The sequence below is a fragment of the Theropithecus gelada genome, chromosome 7b (assembly GCF_003255815.1).
Source record: "Theropithecus gelada isolate Dixy chromosome 7b, Tgel_1.0, whole genome shotgun sequence".
Lineage (NCBI taxonomy): Eukaryota > Metazoa > Chordata > Mammalia > Primates > Cercopithecidae > Theropithecus > Theropithecus gelada.
In genome coordinates this window covers 60,890,384-60,916,553 of record NC_037675.1, presented here as the reverse complement: position 1 = coordinate 60,916,553, position 26,170 = coordinate 60,890,384, and the positions used below count along the sequence as shown (strand labels likewise).

The 26,170-nt window shown below is 39.0% G+C and overlaps 1 protein-coding gene across 1 annotated transcript in view; it reads left to right on the top strand.

The window, feature by feature from the left end:
* The first annotated feature begins 2,174 nt into the window (after positions 1-2,174).
* Positions 2,175-26,170, top strand: part of CCDC175 (coiled-coil domain containing 175) — a 61,665-nt gene continuing 37,669 nt past the window's right edge. Inside the window, exons 1-8 of the mRNA XM_025391483.1 lie at positions 2,175-2,387; positions 3,995-4,080; positions 6,260-6,371; positions 10,755-10,890; positions 13,912-14,140; positions 15,326-15,448; positions 17,940-18,049; positions 21,538-21,619. Of these exons, the coding sequence (XP_025247268.1) occupies positions 2,231-2,387; positions 3,995-4,080; positions 6,260-6,371; positions 10,755-10,890; positions 13,912-14,140; positions 15,326-15,448; positions 17,940-18,049; positions 21,538-21,619 (1,035 nt within the window). The 5' untranslated portion in view covers positions 2,175-2,230. The remainder of the gene's footprint in view (positions 2,388-3,994; positions 4,081-6,259; positions 6,372-10,754; positions 10,891-13,911; positions 14,141-15,325; positions 15,449-17,939; positions 18,050-21,537; positions 21,620-26,170) is intronic.

Here is a 26,170-nt window from a genome sequence, read left to right as displayed (position 1 = left end):
ATGAGACAAAGTAGAAGCTGATCGTTTTTCACAAAACATTTAGTTTGTAAAAATTAAATATTAATTGAATACATTTCTTTTTCAACTTGCTTTTCCCACTTTATACATATGTATGTGTATGTACATGTAACTTTCTTACAAAGTTCAGGGAAAAAGAAACTATTAGAGACATGAAGGGAAATAGAGAAATGTAAAAATTCAGAAAACCTATAACAAATCCAGTAAGTGGGGAGGACACAAAATGCCCCCTTAAGATTAGCCTTTATTCATAGATAATGCAGAGCCATGTGATCCAAATGAGGTGATGAGTAGGAAGAGTCTTCTGGTGACAGCCTAAGGGTTGCCTTGAAGTAGTCCAGTCTAGATATTTCCAGAAGAGAGAAGTATATCACAAGGAATTTGTTACAAGGGCTATAGAAGCCAAAGGGTAAGAAGATAAAGAAGACCCCAGATATCAGAGCCGCCGTAACACCTGTACTGTACACACACAAGCTCACATTTAGTGCTGAGCAGCTGGAGACTGCTGGAGTCACCGGCTCCTACTCCTGCCACCTCTAGAGCCACCAAAACTGCTGGGACCTACAGTCGACTGTAGCCTGAAACTACCACTTCTGGAGGCAGAAATAGCAGGATTTCTTGGCCTTCTAATCTCCCACCAGTGTTTCCCATTAGTGGAACTTACCAAGAAAACAGCTGGCAAGGATATCCAAGAAATTTCATATCCAGTCTTCTTGCTCCTGCCACACAGAGGAGGGCCCAGAAGGGCAGGAGCAGATTTGAATACTAATAGACCAAATCCAGCAAAAAAGGAGGATGTTGGCCAGGGTGGTGTCCAACGCCAAAATATGGCTCTCCCTGGATGAAGGAGGCCTGGATTCTAGAACTAGTTCTGCTACTGATATGCTGTGACCCCTCCAAGACAGTGTTGCACAGTGGTTCAGGATGTAGCTCAGTGCCCTCATTTGCAAAGCAGGCAATAATACCTAGCTCAAAAGATTATTCGTGAGGGTTAAATGGGGTACTGCAAAGTATGTAAAACAGTGCCTGGAACAAAAGAAGCTTTTAACAATTGATAGCTATTGTCATTATTACTATCATTCTAATTTCAGTTTTGCCATCTGTAGAGAAAAGAACAGGAGGATTGAATCGCCTTTGCTTCTCTCTAACCCACCAGAGGAAAAGTAACTAACAGACTCAAACTGAGCCTCATGCTAAGCTGAATTTTGGAGATGCATAGAAAAATGAATAATATCCTCCTGTCCCTGTCATCACAGAGCTCACAGTTCAATGGGAAGACAGAAAAAAATCACTATGATTCAAGGCAAAATGAGCTCAGTGATATACTAAATACAAGGAAAGTTCTAAAGGAGTACAAAAGAAGGTTTTGTAGCATAGTAGAAAGATTCATACAGACTTCACTTATTTATGTTATGTTATGTTATGTTATGTTATGTTATGTTATGTTATGTTATGTTATGTTATGTTTTATTTTGAGATGGAGTTTAGCTCTTGTTGCCCAGGCTGGAGTGCAATGGCACGATCTCGGTTCACTACAACTTTTCCTCCCGGTTCAAGCGATTCTCCTGCCTCAGCCTCCTGAGTAGCTGGGACTACAGGCACGCGCCACCACGCCAGGCTAATTTTTGTATTTTTAGTAGAGACGGGGTTTCACCATGTTGATCAGGCTGGTCTTGAATTCCTGACCACAGGTGATCCCACTTTGGCCTCGCAAAGTGCTGGGATTACAGGTGTGAGCCGCCTCGCCCGGCCCAGACGTCTATTTAAATCCAATATTATCCTCTTGTGGTCTTGAGCAGTTCATTTAGTCGCCCGCGCCTCAGTTTACTTGTCTGTAAAAGTGGAGGTATTAAAAGTGCCTGCTCACAAAGTTCTTGTGAAGATTAAGTGAGCTACTGTATATAAAGGTTATCCGACAGTACCCAGCACAAAGATGCGCTCAGAAGTGATCATTATTATGATTCCAGTGCTCCACAAAAAAGACACAGGCCTGAACTAACGAAATGGAAATTGAAAGGGGGAAAAGTTAGCTAAAGAGAGAGTCATTCTTCCCGGACTGCTTAATTATTGTGAATAAAATTAGAGAACCAGGGAGGTACCTATTAGAGGTATGGGCCACGAGGGGGCGCCGCAGGACCTCGGCGTCCTCGTTGCCCGTGGCAACCGGCAATCCCTGGCTCTGGCTTAGGAGGAACTCAGCTAGAACGGCAAAATGGCCCTGAGTCCCTGGACCCCAGGGCTGGGCGCTGGCGAGAAGCTGGTGCAGGCGGCCGCCGTCTCCACCGGCCCCTCCCTGGAATTATGCACTTTCCCCTCCACCCTGGGCTCCTCCGTCGCGGTCGAGGCGCTGGAGCAGCTGTTTGTTGTGGGTGAGACGCCCCTCGGGCGCTGGAAGGGACGTCCCCTCAGAGGTGGCGCTTAGGAGGCGCTCAGCGGGAACGCTGAGCGGGGACTCTCCTCCCGGAACCAGGGCATCACTGGCCAGGGCAGAGCCTTCTCCCCGCTCCTTGGAGGCCGGGGAGAGAGAGGTGGCGGGTGGGACCAAGCGCCCAGCTCTCCTGCTCTAGCGCAGCTGGGGTGACTTCGCTCAACCCTGAATAGTGGTTGGTGACAAATCCGGGACTCTCAAGCCACTGCCCTATGCCTGCGACCTGAGTACACAACTGCATTTAGATTATGCCTTCTATTTCAGTCCTCTTCCTGCCTTTCCTTTACAAGTTAACATCCTCCCACATTTTGCCATGGCAAACTGGAAAATTTAACAAGCAAATAGGAAAGGGAGTGTTTAAGAGGCTCCTGTTGTATTAAGCAAGAAAAATTAGATGTAAAAGGTTGTTTAGGAGATTCTAATAGAAAATTACCTTGGATGGGGCCAGGTTAAAATATTTTTCAGTTAGAAAGCTGAACCTGTAATCAAGTCACTTAAGCTTAAGGTAAGACAATTCAAGAAAGGGTGTTTCTTGGTCGGTGCAAAAACCGTTTAGGCCAAACAACAAAACATTTCAGTGCTTCACTAGAATCATCCCATTTCTTCAAGATAATCGTATTGATTTATGTTACAATGTTACTATTAATTTGGGATAGTTTTTATTTTCCTCCTTAAATGCACTAGGTTAATTTCACAATTCTTGGCAAATATTCTTGGGTGAATGTTATCGTGAAGAATGTTGGCTGGGCGCCGGGGCTCACGCCTGTAATCCCAGCACTTTGGAAGGCCGAGGCAGGTGGATACCTGAGGTCAGGAATTTGAGACCAGCCTGGCCAACATGGTGAAACCCCGTCTCTACTAAAAATACAAAAAATTAGCCGGGCGTGGTGACGCACGTCTGTAATCCCAGCTACTCAAGAGGCTGAGGCAGGAGAATAGGTTGAACTCGGGAGGCGGAGGTTGCAGTGAGCCGAGATCGCGCCACTGCACTCCAGCCTGGGCGACCGAGCGAGACTCCGTCTCAAAAAAAATAAAAAATAAAATAAAATAAAATAAAATAAAAGAATGTTAACCACCGAGGAGACCTAAAGTTATTAAGACCTAAATTATTCGCATGTATCTGAGGTCATTGTCAATGATAGAGCTAGAACCTTGAACTCTCTTCATACTTGATCTCTAGATCAGCATGCCATTGCAACCCTAGTACTTATGTACAAATACATTTTTCTGTTAATAATATCTAGACACTCAGAACATATTTCACAGGGAAAAAAAATTATTACACATTCTTGCCCTGAGTAGGAGTTATAAAATATTAATATGTAAATCTCCAGCACATTTGTCCTCAAGGAGCATAAAATATATACCTAAATTATAACATTATGGAGTAAGAAATAAGTACAAAAGAGATTAGTGTAATGTACAATAACAATTCAGAGATTGAAGATGTAACTTCCAACCAAGTAAGCATTTGAGCTAGATCATAAAAGGTTAAGTAGAATTTGGATAGATAAATAAGAGATCTTTATTTTCTAATTTTTTTTTCAGAACGATCACTGCAAAGTGACTATTTTAAATGTAATGAAGAAGCTAAGATCTTTCTTAAGGACATTGCTGTAGCTGTTAAGAAATTGGTATTGTATTATCTATAACAACCATTTCTTCAATCTTCCACATATTTCTTCATCAAACTTTCATTTAGCAACAATTCTGTTCAAACTATTAAGTAGATGACTAGAGAATATAGTTACCTTGAACTTAAAAATATTTTTCTCTCAATTTTGTAAGTATTTGCATAATTATTGATCAACTGTGGATTGTTACTGGATTTTCCATGGAGAAAACTAAATTATGGGCTTATGACTGTGGATGAGGGCAAGCTCATTTAGAGAAAGCAATGTGGGTGATAATAGGGTTCAGTGAAGAGGTGGACCACATGGGCAAATGCTTGGGACACCAATATACAAGCATTCCTTAAAACAAATACACACACAATCTCTGGAATAAATTGCAAGCATGGTGCTAATTAACTCAGTTCTCTATAAGCAATTCCTTGCATAACTGGTCAAAGATTATTTGACATATGTTTCACTGAAGTAGACTGTACTGTTAGTGAAAACAAAGAGGAACTCTTTCAATTACACTCATCTAGCCCCTATCAAAGACATGTTGAAGAAGTATTTAAAGAATTTCCTTCTGAGGTGTCACAGACCTCTCTTTTCGGCCAAGGATGATATTGACAATGCTTCCTTGGCACAGTCAGAATGGCGAAGGCTCTCCATTTTATTTAAAAATATTGAATAAGAATCTACTATATATCAAATTGCTAAAAATGTAGAAATATGGCTGTAAATGAGTTTGAATCCACAGACTGCTGATAAAACTCTTATTACTTTATATTTCATATTATACACACATACACACACATATATATATATATCTATACTACATAATCATAGTTTACAATCCTACTTAATTGAGTAGATACATGTAAACACTTAGGGATCATGTGTGTTGTGCAGCACTGTGGTGCTGTGGAAACATTTTTCCCTGCTTGGTTCTTTCAGTTATGTCTTTCACTAGGATTTTAAGGGGCCAAAATATTTATTGTGGTTAAAGTATCTAGTCTGTATTCATTTAATATCTGAGCTGTGAAATCTCTTAAAAAACAGAGATTAGGCTGGGTGTGGTGGCTCATGCCTGTAATCCCAGCACTCTGGGAGGCTGAGACTGGTGGATCACTTGAAGTCAGGAGTTCGAGACTAGCCTGGCCAAGACATAGCGAAACTCCACCTCTACTAAAAATACAAAAATTATTTTTATTTTTTTATGCTCCTCATGGTGGCAGGAGCCAGTAATTCTAGCTACTTGGGGAGGCTGTAGGAGAAATCGCTTGAACCCAGGAAGCAGAGGTTGCAGTGAGCTGAGATTGCCCTACTGCACTCCAGCCTGGTCAACAGAGCGAGATTCCATTTAAAAAAAAACAAACAAACAGAGATCAATCCTTTTATTTTTAAAAGTAATAAATGTTCATTATTATAAAAGTAATACATGTTGACTCTGAAAAATTTAGAAAAAATAGATAAGCAAAAGGACCACATTAAAATAATCACAATTAATGCTGATGAATATACTTTCTACTTTCAGGGTATAGGTGATGACTGCACTGAATTTCATTTTTTACAGAAAAGTGATCATGCTATATATGTAATTATATAGTCTGCTTTTTATAATTCATAAAATATAATGACAGGTTCTCAGGTCATAAAATAGCTATAGCTATTATGACAGTTTATTTAAAAGATGATTTATCTATTTTTTCCCACCAACTGATTTCTCAGCAGTGTTTCCTTTCTTAAAGTAGCCTCACCTAAAAGTAATAATAACAGCTTTACCTATTTGTTGGGGTTTGTAGGTGTGTATGAGAAAACCATTGTTCTCTTTATACCTAAGCATATTTTCATAGGCAATTTCCATATTTTAATAAGTAGCTTTCTTTCTCAATATTACCATTTTTGTTAGTGTCTTTCCTTTTAAATGGATTGAAACTGCATATAAGAAACAGATACTCATAAAGAAAAGATAATTTCTTAGTAGAATAAAATCAATAGAAAGTAAGAGATAAATTAACAGACACCTTAAATAGTGACTGTAGATACTTTTCCCAGTTTCTGTTCCAAATAAAAATAATGGCAGAAGATATTTAATGAAATTATATTTTGACCCCTGAAAACATTTATAGGGCATTGTTTAGGAAATCAATCTTACTATTTTAGTGTCTTAACTTTTTAAAAATGTAATTTAAATTTTCAGGAAGAAATGAGAAAAGCCACAATCGATCTTTTGGAGATTGAAAGCATGGAACTCAACAAACTATACTATCTATTGGAAACTCTTCCCAGTAGCATTAAGAGGGAATTGGAAGGTACTTTTGAGGTTATCAACTCTAGAAATTTAGTTGATCTTATAATAGAATGAAGTACTTTCAACAAGATGAGTTTCATAGTTATTGCTCATGTAAGATATAGCTAGAAAGTATACATGACACAAACACAGTAAAGTCCATAATAATTTTCTCTTATATGTTAAGTGGAAATAGTATATATAACACTTGAATTTATATAGTTTTGTTTCTAAATAGACTATAGATAAATGGATCAGCCCATTCCAAATTGGTATTTATCCAATTAAATCAGGCAACTTGGCTGGCCTGAACCATCATTCTGCTTTCTGTCTCTGAGTTTTGGCTACTCTGGGTACCTCATATAAGTAGTATCATACAGTATTTGTCCTCATGACCAGCTTCCTTCACTGAGCATAATATCTTCAACGTTCATTCATACTGTTGTATGTGTCAGAACTGCCCTTCTTTTTAAGGCTGAATAATATTTCATTTGTTTGTATCTATCACATTTCCTTATCCATTTCATCTGCAAATTGTCACTGGGGTTGCTCCCATCTTTTACCTGTTGTGAATAATGCTGTTACGAACATAGGTATCCAAATACAAGTTGAGCACCACTTATCCAAAACAGTTGTGACTAGGTATGTTTCCAATTTCTGATTTTTTTTTTTTTTGGAATTTTGAATATTTGCATTATACTTTCCAGTTGAACATCCCTAATCCATAAATCTGAAATGCTTCATTGAGCATTTCCTTTGATCATAATGTAGATCCTCAAAAGGTTTGGGGTTTTGGAGCATTTCCAAAATTATGCTCAAAAGAAATGTTTTTGGAGCATTTCAGTTTTCAGATTTTTGGATTAGGGATATTCCACCTGTATCCAAGTCCCTGCTTTCATTTTTTTTGTTTGTTTGTATATTTATGCATAAGCAGAATTGCTAGATTATATGGTAATTGTACATTCATTTTTTTTTTTACTGGGGTCAGATCTTACAGAGTCATATATTCAATATTTTGAAGATCTGCCTTGCCATTTTCAACACTGGCTGCACCATTTTGTGTTTCCACCAACAATGCACAAGGATTCCAGTATCTCTACATCCTTGCCAGTACTTGTTTTTTTCCAGATTTTTGTGTTTGTGATTTTTCTGATCACTCTCCAAGTGGCTGTGAAGTGTTATCTTATTGTGATTTGATTTGCATTTCCCCAGTGATTAGAGATGTTGAGCTTCCTTTTGTCTGCTCATTGACCATTGGTACATCTTCTTTGGAGAAATGTCTATTCAGGTCCTTTATCCATCTTTTAATCAGGTTCGTTTTTTTGTTGTTGTTGAGTTGTAGGAGTTCTTTATGTACTCTGAATGTTAACCACTGATTAGATACATGATTTGCAAAATTTTTTCCCATTCCATGGGTTGCCTTTTCACTCTGTTGATAGTGACCTTTGAAGCACAAAAGTTTTAAATTTTGATGCAGTCAAGAAATCATTGCCAAATTCAGTGCCATGAAGCTTTTCTCTATATTTTATTCTAAGGGTGTTACAGTTTAAGCTCTTATGTTTAGGTCTTCAATCCTTTTTTTTTTTTTTTTTTAAGGTAAATTTTGTATTTGGGGTAAGGGTCAAACTTTATTTCTCCAGATGCCAGGTATATTGACTGAGGCTCACAGCTGAGTTCTTCTCCAGGAATTACCTTCAACAAAAGAGAGAAGGGACCAGGTGCGGTACCTTATGCCTGTAATCCCAGTACTTTGGGAGGCTGAGGCGGGTGGATCACAAGGTCAGGAGTTTGAGACCAGCCTGGCCAACATAGTGAAACCCCATCTCTACTAAAAGTACAAAAAACAATTAGCCAGGAGTGCTGGCGCATGCCTGTAGTCCCAGCTACTCAGGAGACTGAGGCAGGAGAATCGCTTGAACCCGGGAGGCAGAGGTTGCAGTGAGCCAAGATCGCACCACTGCACTCCAGCCTGGGTAACAGGGCGAGACTTCGTCTCAAAACAAAAACAAGCAAACAAACAAAAACAAAAGAGAGAAGCTTCACTCCAAGTTATATTCTCTCCCTAGTGCCTGCCACCCGCACTCATGACTGTTCACTATGAGGGTACAAAGGCCTGGCTCCTTGCCTCAATGTAGAACAACTCCACAGCATGATCATAGCTCCAGAGCTCATCAGAGTTTAACCTCCTCTCTGCCCAGCCTTTCATTTCCTCCAAAGAGATGTTCCTCGGAGCACTACCCAATAAATGCTCTACACACACATTTTATAATCTATTTCCCAGAGAGCCCAACCTAAAAACAGTGGTCTTAATAAGTAAAAAAATAAAAGGTAGATTTTCCAGTTAGCCATTTATTGCCTCTACTTTGTGATAAGGAAGCTGGACCCTGTAAATTTTCCCCTTTACCAGCTGGCACAATGTTCAGCTTTGTCCGCAGAGGGCATAGGAGGGATATGGAGGAGGAAGGGGTTCTCTTCCTGGTTCCAGTGTGCTCAACTTGGCTGACTCTTACGGTGTGTGCAGCTTCTCCAGGCCATGGTCCTGCAGCATCCAGCAGTCCACAATGCCCAGCAGCTTCCCCCAGTACCCCTTGGGTAGCTTCAACTACCAATGAGGCACCCCTCCATAAAGAGCTTCTCTGGCACCCCCTTGGGTAGTTTTGCAGTGAGTTCTGAAGTATGGCACCTCTCTGTGGGCAGGGACCCCTAACACCCCCAGAGAGCAGATTTCCAGCAAGTTCTATCAGCCCAGCATTTCACGAACTTCTCTGCCATCTAATGAGACACAGCCTCTCTAATGAGGCCTAGCTCCCAGGTCTCGAGGTGCTGTTTCCTCGAGCACTGTATCTCAGCCCTAGGGATGGTGGCTATTCCTTATGTCTGCTATTTCTGAATGCTTTCAAGTTCTCTTCACTTCTTACCACCCATTCCCTAATCCTCTAATTACTCTAATCCTCTCTTGTAGTTAATAATTTATTCTATTAAACTTTCCCTTTTCAACTTACTGTGAGATTTCTATCTTCTAATTGGACCTTGACTGATAGAGTGGGTTTAAAACAATATGCTTGGTGTTAATCTAATTTGACAGGGAAAATACAACAAACTATATGTGCAGGAAAAGAAAATCAGATTTAGAAGAATCCGCACCAAAGGTAGAATTAAGAGTGTTTTTTCTTTTTTGTTTGCTGTTCTTTAGTTTTTAGATTGGGTTGCTTTTATAATCAGAAAAACATATTTTAGAAGGGGGAAAATACCATAATAGCTTATAAGGTCCTTGATACATGCTAAATGCTTAACCATGTAAATTTAGTTAGTTGGCCTTATGTCATAAGTCCTTGCTACTCAAAGTGTGGTCTTTGGTTCAGCAGCATAAGCAACATGTAAGAGCTTGTGAGGAAATACAGAATCTCTGGGCCCACCCTAGACCCGCTGTAGCAGAAGCTGCATTTTAACGAGATCTCCAAATGATGTATGTGTATATTTGAGACACAAAATTTGAGAAGGCCTGCTGCAACAAGCAATTTAATTAGTAGCCTAGAAAAAAAAAATTCCCTAGCTCTCTCAGGAGAGCTACCAGCTAGTTTCTAGGGAGTTTGTTGTGTAGAAATGAGTAGTTAGTCCAGCACCTTCCTAAACAGCAGTGTTCAAAAATTCATGCATATTGACCATCTGTCATACACTGAGCTAATCCTTTGAAGTCATATGTGATTACACTGACTTATTATTTATGGATGAATAATTGTTTCTTTAATACATTGGATTCTCCCACAAAGCAGAACCTGAGGCATTGGCTTTTGCATTATTATTTTATTAGGGAGTAGAATCCAAAGAGGAGGATGGGATAAGGAGACCAAAACAGAGGACAAGGGAGAGCCAATATGGGGTGGATTATGATGTTGGCTGCTGCTAACTGAAACTAATTAATTATGAGAAGAAGCCCCCAAGACCCAGTGTTACTTCTTCTCAGGACCATCTATCAGTGTGAGAGAGGGAGAAATATTTCTGCACTGGCTCCTGTCTATCATTGGTCTGATGCTGGCCCTACCTCTTGTACTTCTGGGTTATACATGCATGGATGTGGGTGCATAAAGAAGTCCAATGTAGAAATGGCAGAAGTCCTAGGCAGGAGGTGAGAAGTGCATGGAACAGGCAGAAATCAGGCACCATCAGACTGCACCTGTCTGAAGTTGAGCCAAGCCCACAGAAAGCTGGTTACCATAACAGCAGCAGAAATAAGAGAAATAATTAGTAGGTAAGATTGAGAGGGACCAAGGGAGTAAGAGGTACTTGATTCTCAAAAACATTATTAAAAGAATATTTCAAAGAAAGACTTTTTTTTCATGAAAGTCAGTATCTACAATTGTGCTCTTCCTCAAATAATGTAGTAACATTTCCACTTACTTTGAAGAATGTGTCAGAGACGCTCGCAGATTAAATCTTTTTGAGATAAATACAATAAAAATGAGAATTACAAGGACAGAAAATGAAATAGAGCTTCTGAAGAAGAAAATAACTGACCTGAAAGAATATAATGAAGCTCTGGGGTAGGTATTCTTATATTCAATATTTGAGGGAGTAGGGGTCTGTGGCTGGAGTGGGAAAATTGTCGGGAGGGGTTTACTGTCTGATCTGAACTGGGGCAGGGAAAGTTGAGAGGTGAAGATGGGTTGTAGGAGATGATCCAGGCTGATGGGGTAGGGAAGGTGATGGCCACAGAGGGCTGAGGAGGAGAGCAGAAAATCTTCAACCACAGCAGCCAGGAGGCCTGTAATATTTCAGAGGCAATCCAGCTTCTCAGCGGCAACAACTGTTTGTAAATCACACACTACCTCTACTGCTACCTCCAAAGGTAGACACCTAGTGGGTTTAGGTTTCATGTTCATAGAATTAAGTTTACAAACCCCCACCACCAAAGTAAGAAATCTTGCAGGGATTATATTGTAAATCTAATGTCAAACCAGACCTGTTGTATCTAGTTCAGTTCATTGAAGATATTTAGTCATATTTGTAACTCGCTGGAGGACTGAGGATGAGGCTGGTTCCCAGGACAGGGTTCCAGATTTTATCTGTAATTAAATGAGATAATATATGAAACTGCCTGTAGCTCAAGATCTGATACCCCTTAGTGAGCCTCATTTTCTCCATCTGTGAAATGGGGGTCACAACTCTTTGCTAGCTCATGAAAGGAAGAGATATATTCTTAAAGATAGAACACCTTGAAGAATTACCCCGTGAGAAAATTTGATAAATTTTAATAAATATCATAAATATCAGCATTTTGGTTTCCAGAGTGAGAAATGTTCACAAAGAGCTCTTATTATAGGGCAAAAAAAGTGTTCTTGGGAAGCCAAAATTATCACAGGGTGCCCCAGATATCAAAGATCAGTAATCAGGTAGAGACCTCAAGGCCCAGGGACATGGATCCCGAACCAGGCTCTCAGTACACCTGTGCTGGGAGACGCTCCACAAAAGAGAAAGTTCATGATTACATAAGTTTGAGAAATACCACATTCTCTAATCCTGTTGGGGATTCACAACACAGATTTGTGCATGGTGCATGCTAGCCACCATGGCCAGAGCCTGCTACATAATCTAGACTATTCCTAAACTAGTCCTAGTCCTGAAGAGGAAACCACAATTGCTAAACTAATAGCAAGAAAAATAAAACCCAAGCTAGATATTTATATCAGCCAGTCAGCAGCATCACATTCCTATAGACCAGTGATTCTCAAACTTGAGCTTGCATCAGAATCACCTGGAGGGCTTGTTAAAACACAAATTAGGGGGACTTGCTTCCAAAATTGCTGATTTAATAAATCTGGGAGGAGTGCGGTGGGGATAAGAATTTGCATTCCTGACAAGTTCTCAGGCGATGCTGCTGCTGCTGGTCCTGACCACATTGGGAGAACCACTGTTCTAGACAAATCTTTATGGAAAGGCAATAACAAACAGAAGGTGGTGGCAGGTGCATTGGCATCATCAAGCTACAATCATTTGTTGCATCATTTTTTTCAAAGGAAAATGCATCTCGAAGTGTTCACAAGCTCTGACTGGTGGTGGATATGTCTCCTGTCCTGGGCAAATTTCAAAAACTAGATACAGACAGAGCAGCTCTTTGAATGTGTTTTCCTGAGGTTCCACACTGTGTGAGTGTTCTTTTCTTCTCAGCCCATCACAACACACCTAGTGAGGTTTTTTGATTTCACTTATTTTGCTTTGCTTCCCCAAGGCTCCACAGTCCTCAGGTTGACTCATTCTTAGAAGGCCTCCTCTGCTGCATCCACAAAGCACCCATTATCTGGCCACCTACTGAGCCTCTCACCTAGACTTCTTTTTATTGCATTTCTTTTGTGGAGTTTGACCTCTGGAAGTAAACTTCCCAGCAGCCTGCTTTTATTTTCCTGAGCCTTCAAACACAATTCCTCTGAAACTCGCCAGCCTTGAGGACTAGCAAAAGGGAAAGGGTCTTTACATTGCAGGAGCTTTTAAAAAGGAAAATAGAGAAATGGCACCAATTGTCCCTTTTGTAAACCTTTTGTTGTTAGTCTCGGGGTAGACAAAATCTTAAGGTCTTCCTCACATGATCTTGAGGTCTTCCTCACATGATCTTAAGGTCTTCCTCAGATGGACACCGCCCAGCAATGGATGTGTGAGGTTAATGACTCCTAATGAGCTCAGAGTTGGCTACAGATGGGAGAAGGTAAGAGGGCTCAAATGAGGTTTCAGGCATCCTCCAAAACGTAAAGATAGACTCTTTTCTTTCCCTAGTTTCTATCCAGAGGAAAGTGAGCTTTCTGTTGGCTCCTGCCTGCAGGGTTGTAGCATCCAGGGTAGCTGGAGATGTGATGAGATTTCTCTTTCTTTAGCTTAACAGTGTATCTCAGGTTGATGAGCTAGACATGATGACAATACATATCAAAACACTCATCTGGTCAGATCCCATTTACCCGCTCAAAACTAGTTTTGAGTCATTGTGTACTTTAACCCAAAATGCCCTGTGGTTACTACCTGGCATGTGGGGACGGGTGGTGTGAGGCAAGGCCATGTTACATTCAAAAGTGGTAAAAGTTGCAAGGTTGATGCTTGTTTTGTGTTTCCTTCTGTCCTCATCTCAATTTTTTTTTTTTAATTTCAGACAGAGTCTCACTCTGTCACTCAGGCTAGAGTGCAGTGGCATGATCTCGGCTCACTGCAACCTCTGCCTCCCAGGTTCAAGCAATTCTCCTGCCTCAGCCTCCCGAGCAGCTGGGATTACAGGTGCACACCACCATCCCCGGCTAATTTTTGTATTTTTAGTAGAGACAGTGTTTCACCATGTTGGCCAGGCTGGAATCTAACTCCTGACCTCTCAGGTGATTTGCCTGCCTTGGCCTCCCAAAGTGCTAGGATTACAGGCATGAACCACTGCGCCTGGCTTTCAACCAAGTTTCGACAATCATAAACACAGTCATAAAATAACTATTCCTTACACTTTTCCTCTTGCTGAGGGCTCATCTCACCACACAGACTTTATTCCTTTCTTAGGAGCTGTGCTTCTCACTCTGTGAGCAATTCTTTTCTCCTAGGGAGAAGCAGGAAGAGCTAGCAAGGAAGCATGCAAGGTTTGTCCTGTCACTCAACAAAATTATGGAGAAAAAAGCCACCACCACTGTTTACATAAATGAGACTTATACCCAAATAAATTTGAAGAGAGAAGACATAGCATTGCAAAAAAAATGTATTCAAGAGGCAGAGGAGCTAATGGAAAAAGAAAGGGCAGAATATCTGATAAGAAAACAAGAGTTGACTGCACAGGTAAGTGGCATGATTTATTCTTTAAAATACAATAATGTATAGAATCTGGAGCAGGAAACAGGAAATAATTTATTTGTCCTCAAGGCTGGCAAGCAGCCTCCGTGGTATCTTCTATGAACACCCTGGGAAAACGGGATGAGCGGGAGACTCAAGGACACTTCCGCTCTTGGGGAAGACATTTGATTGGTAGCAGCATCTCAGTTCATGGGGAAGAATTTAAGTGACAGAATTTGTAACACTGGGGTGTCCCCTTGCTTATATGCAGCCATATAGGGACAAGGAATAGGCTACCATCTTATCCAGTTGCCTTTGATAACCCTGAGACTGTGTCTGTATGGACAGGACTAGGGTGTTCCGATAGGGCACCAGCCCAGCCCTGCTGCTCCTGATAAATGAATGAGAGAGAGCAGGGGCCTGCAGTGGGGCCAGGCAGAACTGAGGGCCTTAAAGAGAAAACAATATTTCGAGACCAGCAAATTTGTGAGGGTGGGGTGGGGATAACTATGGCATCTTTTTCTGCCACTGCAGGAGCTGAACTGCCTGCTGTGTCATGTTAATTAAAATTCAGCATCAGATCTGTAATGATTGTTTCTTCCTTGTTCTGCTCTGGTTGACTTGGGAGAGGTGGTTTTGATAAGAGGGTGACATCGTTCATTAGGGTCTAACAAGTGGTGCTGTGATAAAATTGTAAGAAGTTTTCCAGGATTACAAGCTGCTCTGTCTTTAATTATTTTGTTTACTCTGTGTTTAGCTGGTTTTATTTCCCATTAAATAATGTGAATTTAGATTCCCAGATAATTTCTTCAATTCTTCCTTTGACTCTTCTTGTCTGCTTAGTACATTGTAAATCTGGTCACCACTGCTGTGGTGATTTACTATGAAATCACTACTGTGACAATTACTTTTATAATTAGTTATTAACAATCATTGTTATTATTGCTCTTATAAATTTACTATTTCAATATTCAATAATTACAGTTTGGCCCTTGTGGCTTATGTTTTTTCCTGTGATACTGCAAAATAAGGAAACCCTTGTTTTTTGCTTTATTTTTTACTTATTACTATACTTGAATTGAATATGTTATACTTAAATATGAATTAGGTTGACACTGTTTTTAAAAGATTTTCTAAACTTTGTTGTGCTAATAGGCTTTTTAAACTGGTTTCTTATGCTTGTCACTATAGATTAATGAATTTAAAGATATCTGTGAAATAAAGAGAGTGGAGACTTATAAAAAGAAGAAAGAATTGGATAAATTACAAACTAAAATGTCAAAAATAAAAGAAACAGTTACTGTTTCCGCAGCGGTAAGAAACAATAATGTATGTTTAAGCCTTATCTAGCACCTCAGTAAAAAAGGAGTTGATTGTAATGCATCTTCATGTCATGCTGAGAGGATGTTTTCTGCACTTGAACATTTTCTGACACTTTCTTTAAAGCGTTATGGTGCAATTGTGGTTTCCTCTTCAGGGATATCACGGGAAGAAGGAAATGTGGAATGCCTTAGATACAAACTGCATTGGATGGGCCAAAATACTGTGAAAACATTGATTTAAACAAACATACAGAACTAACCAAATGTATTGATATATATAACATTTCCATGAGATTGCTTCAATTTGTATAACAAAATGAATAACCATGGGCTGAGTCCTTAATTCTGAATGTGGAATAATAGAACCAAGTTTAGGCTCTGTATTGAGTACAGCAATATTAATATGTAAAGGAGACCATTTGTCTATTTAAATTAGAAAATACATCAGAGCTCTGCACTTCTGTTAAAAAAAAATTGTGATAACATTTACTGAAAGGCAACACTGTGAGAAGTATTTTGTGAGGGTTATCTTTATTTGAAAGATGAGAAAACATAAGTTTATGGCGGTGACTATAATTGAAGTGGTTAATGTAAATACTACTTGTATGTTATTTAAAACAAAAATGCCTGTTAACTTCTTATCACAATTAATGGAACTAATGAGTCTTTAGTATATTTTTTCAATGTGTCTTGAAAAATCACATGCAAAACTATACTGGTACAACAGTAAAACTGAATATTTTATAAGGGGTGGTTCTGTTCATTTTAATTACAATGTATCTATTATGATATTCAATTACAAAGCATTAGTAAAATGAAAATTTTCTCTCAAATATGTATATCTAAAAACATCATTATCTGTTTTTAAATTTCAACATAGTAAGGAAGCACTAGGCCTACAGGAGAATAGAAAGGCTATATAAAACATATTTTATCTGCATGCCCAAGCTCATATTTCCAGTTTTGGCCTCATAAATCATAAATCAAGCACACCACCAACTAACTTGGGAAAATGAAATATGTGTTCCTTAGCCTGTACTCCAAAGATCTCTAAGCCCAAATTATTTTGAAGGCAGCAGGAGTAAATTTGCCTCCGGGTCCTTCCCCACTCCCCACAATCCAGCCTGCCCACTCTCCTACCCCTCCATTGGTAGATAATAATTTTGGAAGCACAGACTTGAGTATCACACAGAGCTGGATTCAAACCATAGTTCTACAAATGTGAAGTTTCCTCATCTATAAAATGGAAGTATTAATATTGCCTACTGCAGAGCGTTTTTGTGGAGATTAAATGAGGTCATGCCGATTAAGTGTTTTATATTTGGTAGTTTGTTGTCATTGTTGTTGGCTGAGGTTAGAAAACAGTATTTTTGCTATAGACTGAGACCACAAGGAATTTCAGATTAACTCTTACATGGGACGTCTCTGCAGCCAGGTAACGTTGATACGATGTTGGCAGAAAAAAATAATAGCATGGGATCCTCAAGACGTCCTACCTGTCCCGGCAAGGAGGACTGAGGACTAAAGATAACAGATGTCAGGCCTATCAGGCCTTCAGCATGTATCCCTAATTCTGATGATTGATCAGAGGCCTCTCAACATTTGGCTCATTCTGATGGTAGTTCTACGACTCCAGTTAGCTCTGGAACTGGCTATGGGTACTCTAGAGAAAGAAACCGTTTTGAGTAGTTTTTACCCACCTCTCTCACCTGGCGTGGTTGAGAGTGCCTCCATTCTCCCCACAGGTATATCTCTGATCCCACATTGCTGTCCAGGGTTAGATGGCATTAAATATTATGTCCATGGTAATTCTGCGTTGGAGAGAAGAGGAATTTGTTTGATCAGCCTTGTCTAAGCTCCATTGTCCCTCACAAGCTGAAATGCAAACCCAAGGCTGAATAAGTTAGACTTTCCTTTCCTTGATCCCAAAATTGCATTGCAAAAATGTCTGTTTCATTATGAATTTTCTCCATCAATTTTCCCTTCCTTTAAATCATAACATTTTTTCCACAGTATCCAATTATTCTATTTCCTAAATTTAGATTAAATATTAAGAAATAAAAGTTCTTTTCAGCATGAACATAGCTATTAAGGGAGACAATAGACCCAATTTGTTTTGACTTTTAAAAATAATACTGATTTTGGTATCCTGGGATGATAAATGAAGATGATTGTGACAATATGGATTTGTTTAATTTTTTTAAGTGTTAGATGAAGTTAATTCTTGTCTCAAAAGTTTGTGAAAATAGTTTTCACATTCTCACTGCTGTATTTAGCCATCTTCCCCTCTAAATTTTGGGTTTTTCTGATGATTTCAGAATGATTTATGTCCAAGTTTATTTTATAGAGAAACAATTACAATGATTGATTTTTTCCTTGAAGGACACTCCCAATGTAAAAATTGAATATTGAGTGGAATTGAACTGCTGTTATGAATCACTTGGTGATGATTGGATGCCATATTTTTGTTTAATTTTTAATAGGTTCTTAGTGATCACAATTTAGAGATAGCACGACTACATGAATCAATAAGGTTTTGGGAACAACAGGTCAATGAGCTAAAGAAAGCCCTTGCAATTCTGGAGGCTAAACTGTAAGTGTAATGCTTTATTTTTACTGAAGTGTTTTGAGACATGTTAATACAATATTATAATATAGTTAATATGCTATGTTTTCATTTTTTAAAACATCTTTAATTTGACATGAAAATTATATTCTCTTAGTTTACTAAAATATGTGTGGAAGCTTTGTAGAGTCACCTTTTCATTGTGAAATTAGCTGATGATCAAGAGAAAAAAATTAAAGACGCTGTCAGCTTGGGGAAAGGAAAGGACTCTTTGGAATGTATCTCATTTCAGTTCCGGACTCCCTATAAACAAAAAAGCCCATGGGGGACGGCATTAGTGGGACGTATCATAGGCTACAACCCATCTAGCCATGCTGTTAGAGTTGTTCTTACTCAAAGGAGACTTGCCAAACTTCCTGAGAAAATACAGGGAAGCCTCAGGGCAAAAACTGCTACACATGGGACTAGAACCAGAAACTGAAGGAGGTCTTCCATCCATCCAAAGCCTCAGTCTGTGCTTCATTTTGTGAAAGTGTTTTATTCCTCTCTTTATTGCACACGGTATTCTCTTCGTGGTGAGCCTATGGCAATGTCTGCCTATGCCAAATCCTCTGAATTGACCTGGCACAGGTCCAACAATCTTTAAAGACTGGTCAATACACTCTCTCCCCTGAAAATCCCCAGATTTCATATCAGAATGTGTTTGGCTCCGCTTTGGTTCCTGATCCAATCAGCTCTGCACGAGATGATGGAGTCATAACATTTCTTCCGGGGACTACTCCAGTAGTTCACTGACAGTTTAAGAAACAAATTGTGGACTGAGAAGATTCCCAAAAGACTAGTAACCTCACATGTAGAATCTTGCTATAACTTGGCTATTTCTATATACATTTGAATATATTGTAATTAAAATTATAATAAGTCTTTCAAAACACAATTTGCAGAGTACAATGCTGATCTACCATCATCAGTTTGTAAAACAGGCAATAATCTTTATCTTCAGTATCAGATTAAAAAATAAGAAAGCTCAATTAATACCACAACTAAAACTCAAAAAAACTCTTTTATTTTGTGATTCAGTAGTATTAGTTTATGTATATTTTGAAGAAAAACTAGACAAAAAAGTCATAATGGAAGATATGGATTACCTCAAATTATTTCTAGCTGTTTTATTGAATAAAATACTCACTACATTGATGAAATTTTATTTATAAGCAGTCTTCATGTTAGCTAACATGTATGAGGATTCATTGATCTTCCATTTATAGTGATTTATCATTATCTATATTCCCAGCTTTTTAAGAGTTTGGATTCATATGGAATCTCACCAAAGAAAAGTGCTTTATATTAATGTGGTGATCGAGGATATAAGTTATCCTCCTTTTTATTCAAAAATTTTACTCTTTCTTCTTTATTACCTGGAAAATTAAAAGAAAGTTCCTTTTATTCTATTTTCTTCCTTAGCTGATTTCCTCTGCCTGTCAAGATAGGGGGAGGCAACCTAGTTCCCGCTTGGTGGGTTTGAAGAATCAGTGCTGTTTTATAAGATTTCTATAAGAAATTATACAAGAAACTAAAATAATTTGCACGACACATTTTCCTATCAATATTTAAACCTTCATTTTCTTTCATGAAATCTTTAACTTGCAAGCTGGTTAATAGCACTGTTACCTACTTTGAATTCAAAATACTGAGGAAAACAAAATCACTCAACCACAAGTTTAAATTCCATGTATGTTTGGACAAATAAGAGTAACTCAGATGCTCCATAGATCCACAGGAGGCACTGTAGTTTGATCCTTGTTCTTTCTTATCATTGATATCCAGTGTGATTACACAGATAAAGGTGAATCCAATGTCTACCTTTCTAAATCGCTATGGTGTTTCTTTGGCATTCAACTGGTTTTCAGTATATGAGAAATGTGAAAGTTAACTGTTGTATATAAATGACATCCAATTTGTGGCCTAGAGTATATCCTTGCCATTAAAGTATATGAGGGTATGAAGACTGTAGATGCTTTTTTGGACTAACATGGTTTCAGAATTGCCACGGTTACCAATGACTTCCATCCTGTTAAACTTTAGTGGTCTAGTCAATTCCTGAAAGTTCTCAAATTCATTATAGAATTTGATAGTTTATCATTTCCACCTTCTTAAAGTACTTCCTTCACTTAGCTTCCTAAATATCATGTTTTCACTGATCACACTGGTTGCTGCTTTTTAGGATCCTTTAATTGTTCCAATTCTTTTTTAAGACTCTAAATTTCAAGTTCTCAGTCCTTCACTATTCTCTGCCTTCCTATGTGATTTTATTCAGTCTCATGGCTTTAAATACTTTCTTTACCTCAATGACTTGAGCTCTAAATGCAGATACTGTACACCTTACTTGACCTCTCCACTTGGAAGATGTCTATTACACATCTCAAACATAGCATGTCCTGAACAGACTCTTGATTTCTCACCTTCCTGAATCAGCTCTTCCCACAGTCTTCCATTATCAGTTAATGTGGCGCTGCCATTTACCTAGTTAGTCCAGCCAAAAGCCCAGGGGCCATCTGCCATTTCTGCTCTCCTCACTACCCAACCCCGACTCAACTCTTACTCCAGCCAAATCCAGAGTCACACCCTATTGCCTTCATCTTCAAAATATATGCCGAATATGTCTATTTCTTACCACTACCACCACTGTAGCTTTAGCCTGAACAGCCATGATCTCTTCTGGACCCCCACCAGAGCCTTCTACATGATCTTCCTCCACAGTTGTCTTTCTCCGCAAAGTAACCAGAGTCATCCCTACAAGATGTCCATAGGTTCATGTTGCTCTTTCGCTTAAATAATCTACCCCTGTTCCCTTCAGAATAAAATCTGAACTTCTAGCCTGACCTTAACACACTACATGATCTGGTTCCAGTCTATGTCTCCAGCCTCACCATCCTTCTTCCTCAAACACACCAAGCTGTTGCCTGCCTCTGTCTTGTCATCTGATGTTTCTTCCACCTGAAAAGCTCTTCCTTCAGATCTTCATGTGGCTGGCTCCGTCTTAACATTCAGGTCTTTCACAGGTCATCCCAAAAAGGTCTTCCTTGACCACCTGTCTAGAGCTGCATTCTTGCTCTCAGGAGTGTTTTATGGTTTATCTTACTTTGTTTTCTTAGGAGCACTTAATAGTATCTGAGATATATTACTTATTTTTTGATAACTTGCTTATCTCCTGATCTGTCCATGGAATGTAGTTTTCATGAGGGTAGGGACCTTGCATATGCTGTATCCCTAGTACCTGAAACATATCTGGCAGGGTATGTGTTCAATAATTGCTTCTTATGTGAAAGAATAAATAAATGAAATATTAATTCATCAGTTCAAAGGAGTATACATTTTTGCTTATTTTGATAAATATATACATAAATATGTTATATGGGGAGATGGGGACTGGGACTTGTTGATTTCATGAGTAAATATGACTTTTCTGGAAAGTATGTTCTTATATGAATCTGTTTGGCTTCCTTTGTTCATAGGTGTTTTTTCGCAGATAACAAAGAAAAACTGGATGATACATCTAATGATGAAAAAAATGAATTCCTGAACAAGATAAAACAGGTAAGAAGGCAGAAGTAATGACTTTTAGATTATAATTACATTTCACTTTTAGTTAATATTTAAAATATGTGTGAGAAATATAGAAGTTTTCAAAAGGATATTTTTCATTGACCAATAATATGGTCGTTTGTAGTAATGTTAAACATTTTATCTCCTCCTAAAGTACTTCAAATACATGAAAGAGCAAAGGTTGGCCACCTACAGAGGAACTGTTTTTTGGTAACTTTTCATGTGAGTATGGGTACGTTAGGAATATCCATGATTAATGGATTAATGGATTTTTTCATGTGAATTATTTAGAAAGTTAGAATCTTCTTGCTGTTGTGTGCTGCACCTGTGAAGTACAGCAACCTGCTCTACACTTAAGAATATTCTAAATATTATATATCATATCATGATGGTTAATACTGAGTGTCAACTTGACTAGATCAAAGGATGCAAAGTATTGATCCTGGGTGTGTCTGTGAGGGTGTTGCCAAAGGAGATTAACATTTGAGTCAGTGGGCTGGGAAAAGCAGGCCCACCCTTAATCTGGGTGGGCACCATCTTAATCAGCTGCCAGTGTGGCCAGGATATAAAGCAGGCAGAAAAACGTGGAAAGACTAGACCAGCTTAGCCTCCCAGCCTACATCTTTCTCCCATGCTGGATGCTTCTTGCTCTCGAACATCAGATCCCAGATTCTTCAGCTTTGGTACTTGGACTGGCTTCCTGGCTCCTCAGCTTGCAGATGGCCTATTGTGGGACCTTGTGATCGTGTGAGTTAATACTCCCTAATAAACTCCCCTTTATGTATACATCTATCCTGTTAGTTCTGTCCCTCTAGAGAACCGTGACTAATATAATATAATAGAGTTATATTATATTGTAATATAATAGAGTTATATTATATTGTAATATAATGTTCTAAATACTTATTTAGAAGTATTTGGGTCAGATTTAGCCCCCAGGAGAATTCACTAGACATTTTTTTCAAACTTAGGTTAAAAAAAATCATATCATAAGTAGATAATCCTGTGGGTAAACCAAAATTTAGCCTCAAAATATTCAGTGAAGCATTCATTATGATAGTGAAAAATTGGGGATGAGGGTGAGTAATACAATTAAAATTCAACAAAAAGGCCTTGATTAAGTAAGTATCAGTATTGCTCATAATATGTTATTGAGTGACAAATACTACATTATAAAACAGTAAGCTGGGCATGGTGGCTCACGCCTGTAATCCCAGCACTTTGGGAGGCCTAGGTGAGTGGATCACCTGGGATCAGGAGTTCGAGACCAGCCTGACCAATATGGTGAAATCCCATTTCTACAAAAGTACAAAAATTAGCTGGGTGTGGTGGTGTGCACCTGTAGTCCCAGCTGCTCAGGAGGCTGAGACAGGAAAATTGCTTGAACATGGGAGGCAGAGGTTGCAGTGAGTTGAGATTGCACCACTGCACTTCAGCCTGGGCAGCAGAGGAAGAGTCCCTCTAAAAAAGAGAAACAACAGCATGTATGATATGATCCCATTTAATTACTTATATACACAAATACACATATACACTAGACATAACTGAAATTCTTCTTGTCCCTTGTATTGAAGGAGAAATATCCTTAGTATCTCTTCCCCACACCTCTTATATCCGAACTTCATTTCCTTTCTTTTCTTTTCTTTTATTCCTTTTTTTTTTTTTTTTTTGGAAACATAGTCTCACTCTATCACCCAGGCTAGAGTGGAGTGGCATGATCTCAGCTCACTGCAACTTCTGCCTCCTGGGTTCAAGCAATTCTCCTGCCTCAGCCTCCCAAGTGACTGGGATTACAGGCTTGTGCCATGACACCTGGCTAATTTTTGTATTTTTAATAGAGACAGGGTTTCATCATGTTGGTCAGGCTGGTCTCAAACTCCTGACCTGAAATGATCCACCCACCAGGCTGGAGTGCAGTGGCACAGTCACAACTCACTACAGCCTCAACCTCCCAGGCGTAGGTGATCCTTCTGCTGCAGCCTGCTGAATAACTGAGAACGCAGGCACTCACCACCATGCCCAGCTAATTTTTAAATTATTTGCAGAGACAAGGTCTCTTTATGTTGCCCAGGCTGGTCTCGAACTCCTCAGTTCAAGCAATCCTCCTACCTTGGTCTTCCAGAATGCTGGGCATTACAGGCGTGAGCCACCAACCCTGGCCACACATACTTAATTTTAATTGTTCAGGACTTAGGTCTCTGTCTACATCCTCTATCTTTGTTTTACCCAAGTCAACCAGGATATAAAATTCACATTTTTCACTAGTTTCTAAAACAAATTTAATTACACTAAGCATTTCATGATCTATTGCAAGCTCTGTTGGAAATTTTAGTGGTCGTGGGGAGAAATCCTGTTGCAGAGCATAAAGCCATCTTGTTCACCACCTTTTCTTTCTCTCACAGTTCCTCATCTATCTTCTTGCCGTAGGATACCACCCCACATACAAATTCTTCTTTCTCTTTTACAAAGCCTCTGCACCCATGCCCTGAGGCTCATCAGGGATATCAAAGGCAGCTCCCTCCCAGAAGAATGATTTGTACCAATTAAATGCTTTCCATTTTTGCTTTTGTGAACTATCACCATTAGAGATGGCTTCCCCTCCGGGCTGCTCTGATTCTTTTAGTTGCAAGGATACCAACAACAGACAGAAACCAGACAAGGTTGGTTTGTTGGCTGGTTGGTTGGTTTCAAATTTGTCCTTCATTTTCTGAGCAAAATATTATTTTTCTTCCCATTTATTTCCTACTGCAGAAGCTATGAGACAACTTTCTGACAATAACTCCACATTGTCTAGCCCACATGATTTTCTGAACAGTCTAGGACCCCTAAACTGGCATGGCTTACTTGGTCAAAGAGTTTCCCCTTAATCCTTAGCTCTTAGCCAAATTCCATGGTTGTGAGTGATCACTTCAAAGAGTGCAAGGCTCTGGCCTATTTATTATTTTCACTAGGTAGAAACTATGGGCTCTTAGTGACATCCAATCATAATTCTCATGAGTTATTGGAGGAACGTTCAAAGATTGACATTAAACTCAAACTTAACCTTTTTTTCCCAGCCTCTCCCCTCCCCCACCGGCCCCTGGCAACGACCATTTTACTCTCTATTTCTGAGTTCAGTTTTTTTTAGATTCTGCGTGTAATTGGGATCATGTAATATTTGTTTTTCTGTACCTGAATTATTTCACTTAACACGATCATGATGTCCTCCAGGTTCATCCATGTTGTCACAAATGACAAGAATTTCTTCTTTTTTAAAGCTGAATATATTCAATTGTGCATGTGTATACCACATTTTTTTTATCCATTTATCTGCTGATGAACACTTAGGTTGATTCTACATCTTAGCCACTCTGAGTAGTGCTACAATGAACATAGAAGTACAGACATCTCTTTACATACTTATTTCATTTCCTTGGGATATATACCCAGCAGTGGCATTGTTGGATTTAACTTTTGTTATTATAAAATATTACACATTACAGAACAATATATAAACCACAAATGTACAATATTTATGTACATATTTTTGATGAATATAATTTATTAATTTTAATGAAGCCAAGTTTATCAATCTTTTTCTTTTTAATTAATGTTCTCTATGTCCTATGCCATGAGAATATTCTCTTCTGTTACCATTGAGAAGCTTTGTTGTTTGACCTTTCCCATTTAAGACTATGAACCATCTGGAATTTATGTGTGTGTGTTTTGAGACAGTGGTCAAGATTCGTATTTTTCCATAAGGTTGTCCAGTTAACTGTTTTAATTTAAATTAATTTAGCACTAACTGTTTTGATTTCATTTAATGTAACTTAATTTAGGAGAGCTAAGTAATTAAACATGAGGCCAAAGTACATAAGAAAGTGGCAGTCTTTTATTGCAAATATGCATACACTCTCGGACGAGGTTCTCTGGTCCTCAGGTGTGGGGGGCCAGGGAAGTCGCACCGGCGCTCTCGGGTGATGTTCTCTGGTCCACAAATGCGGGGGCCGAAGAAGTCACGCTGGCTCCTGCCAGTGGCAGACTTTTATGCATTGGTACTGGAAGGGGGAGGGCAGTGGGCAGGATAAGGGCGTGATAGGGGCGTCTCCATAGGCGTGGCCAGGTAAGTTTTGATCTCTTCGGATTGACATCACCTGGAGCATGCTCGGTTGATCTGCATCTTCCCGCGCACGGGAAAGTTGGTGAGGAAGAACCCGGAAGCAACATGGATTATGCCTTCTTGTTCACCTTCCTCCATCTTGTCCTTTCTCCTTCACCCAAACATTAACCAGCACCATTTACTGAAAATACAATCCTTTCCTTCACTACATTGTGGTCATACTATTGTCATAAATCAAGTGTGGATCATAAATATATATGTGGATTGTTGACTCTATTCATTTGAACTAGTCATCTCTCCTCACACTAAAAGAATATTGTCTTAATTAGTACCTTTAAAATGAGATTTTATGGCTAGTGGTATAAATCCTTCACCTTTGTTCTTCCAAATTGTTCCAGCTATTCTTGACGTTTTTAATTTTGTCATGTTCTTCCAAAAAACCT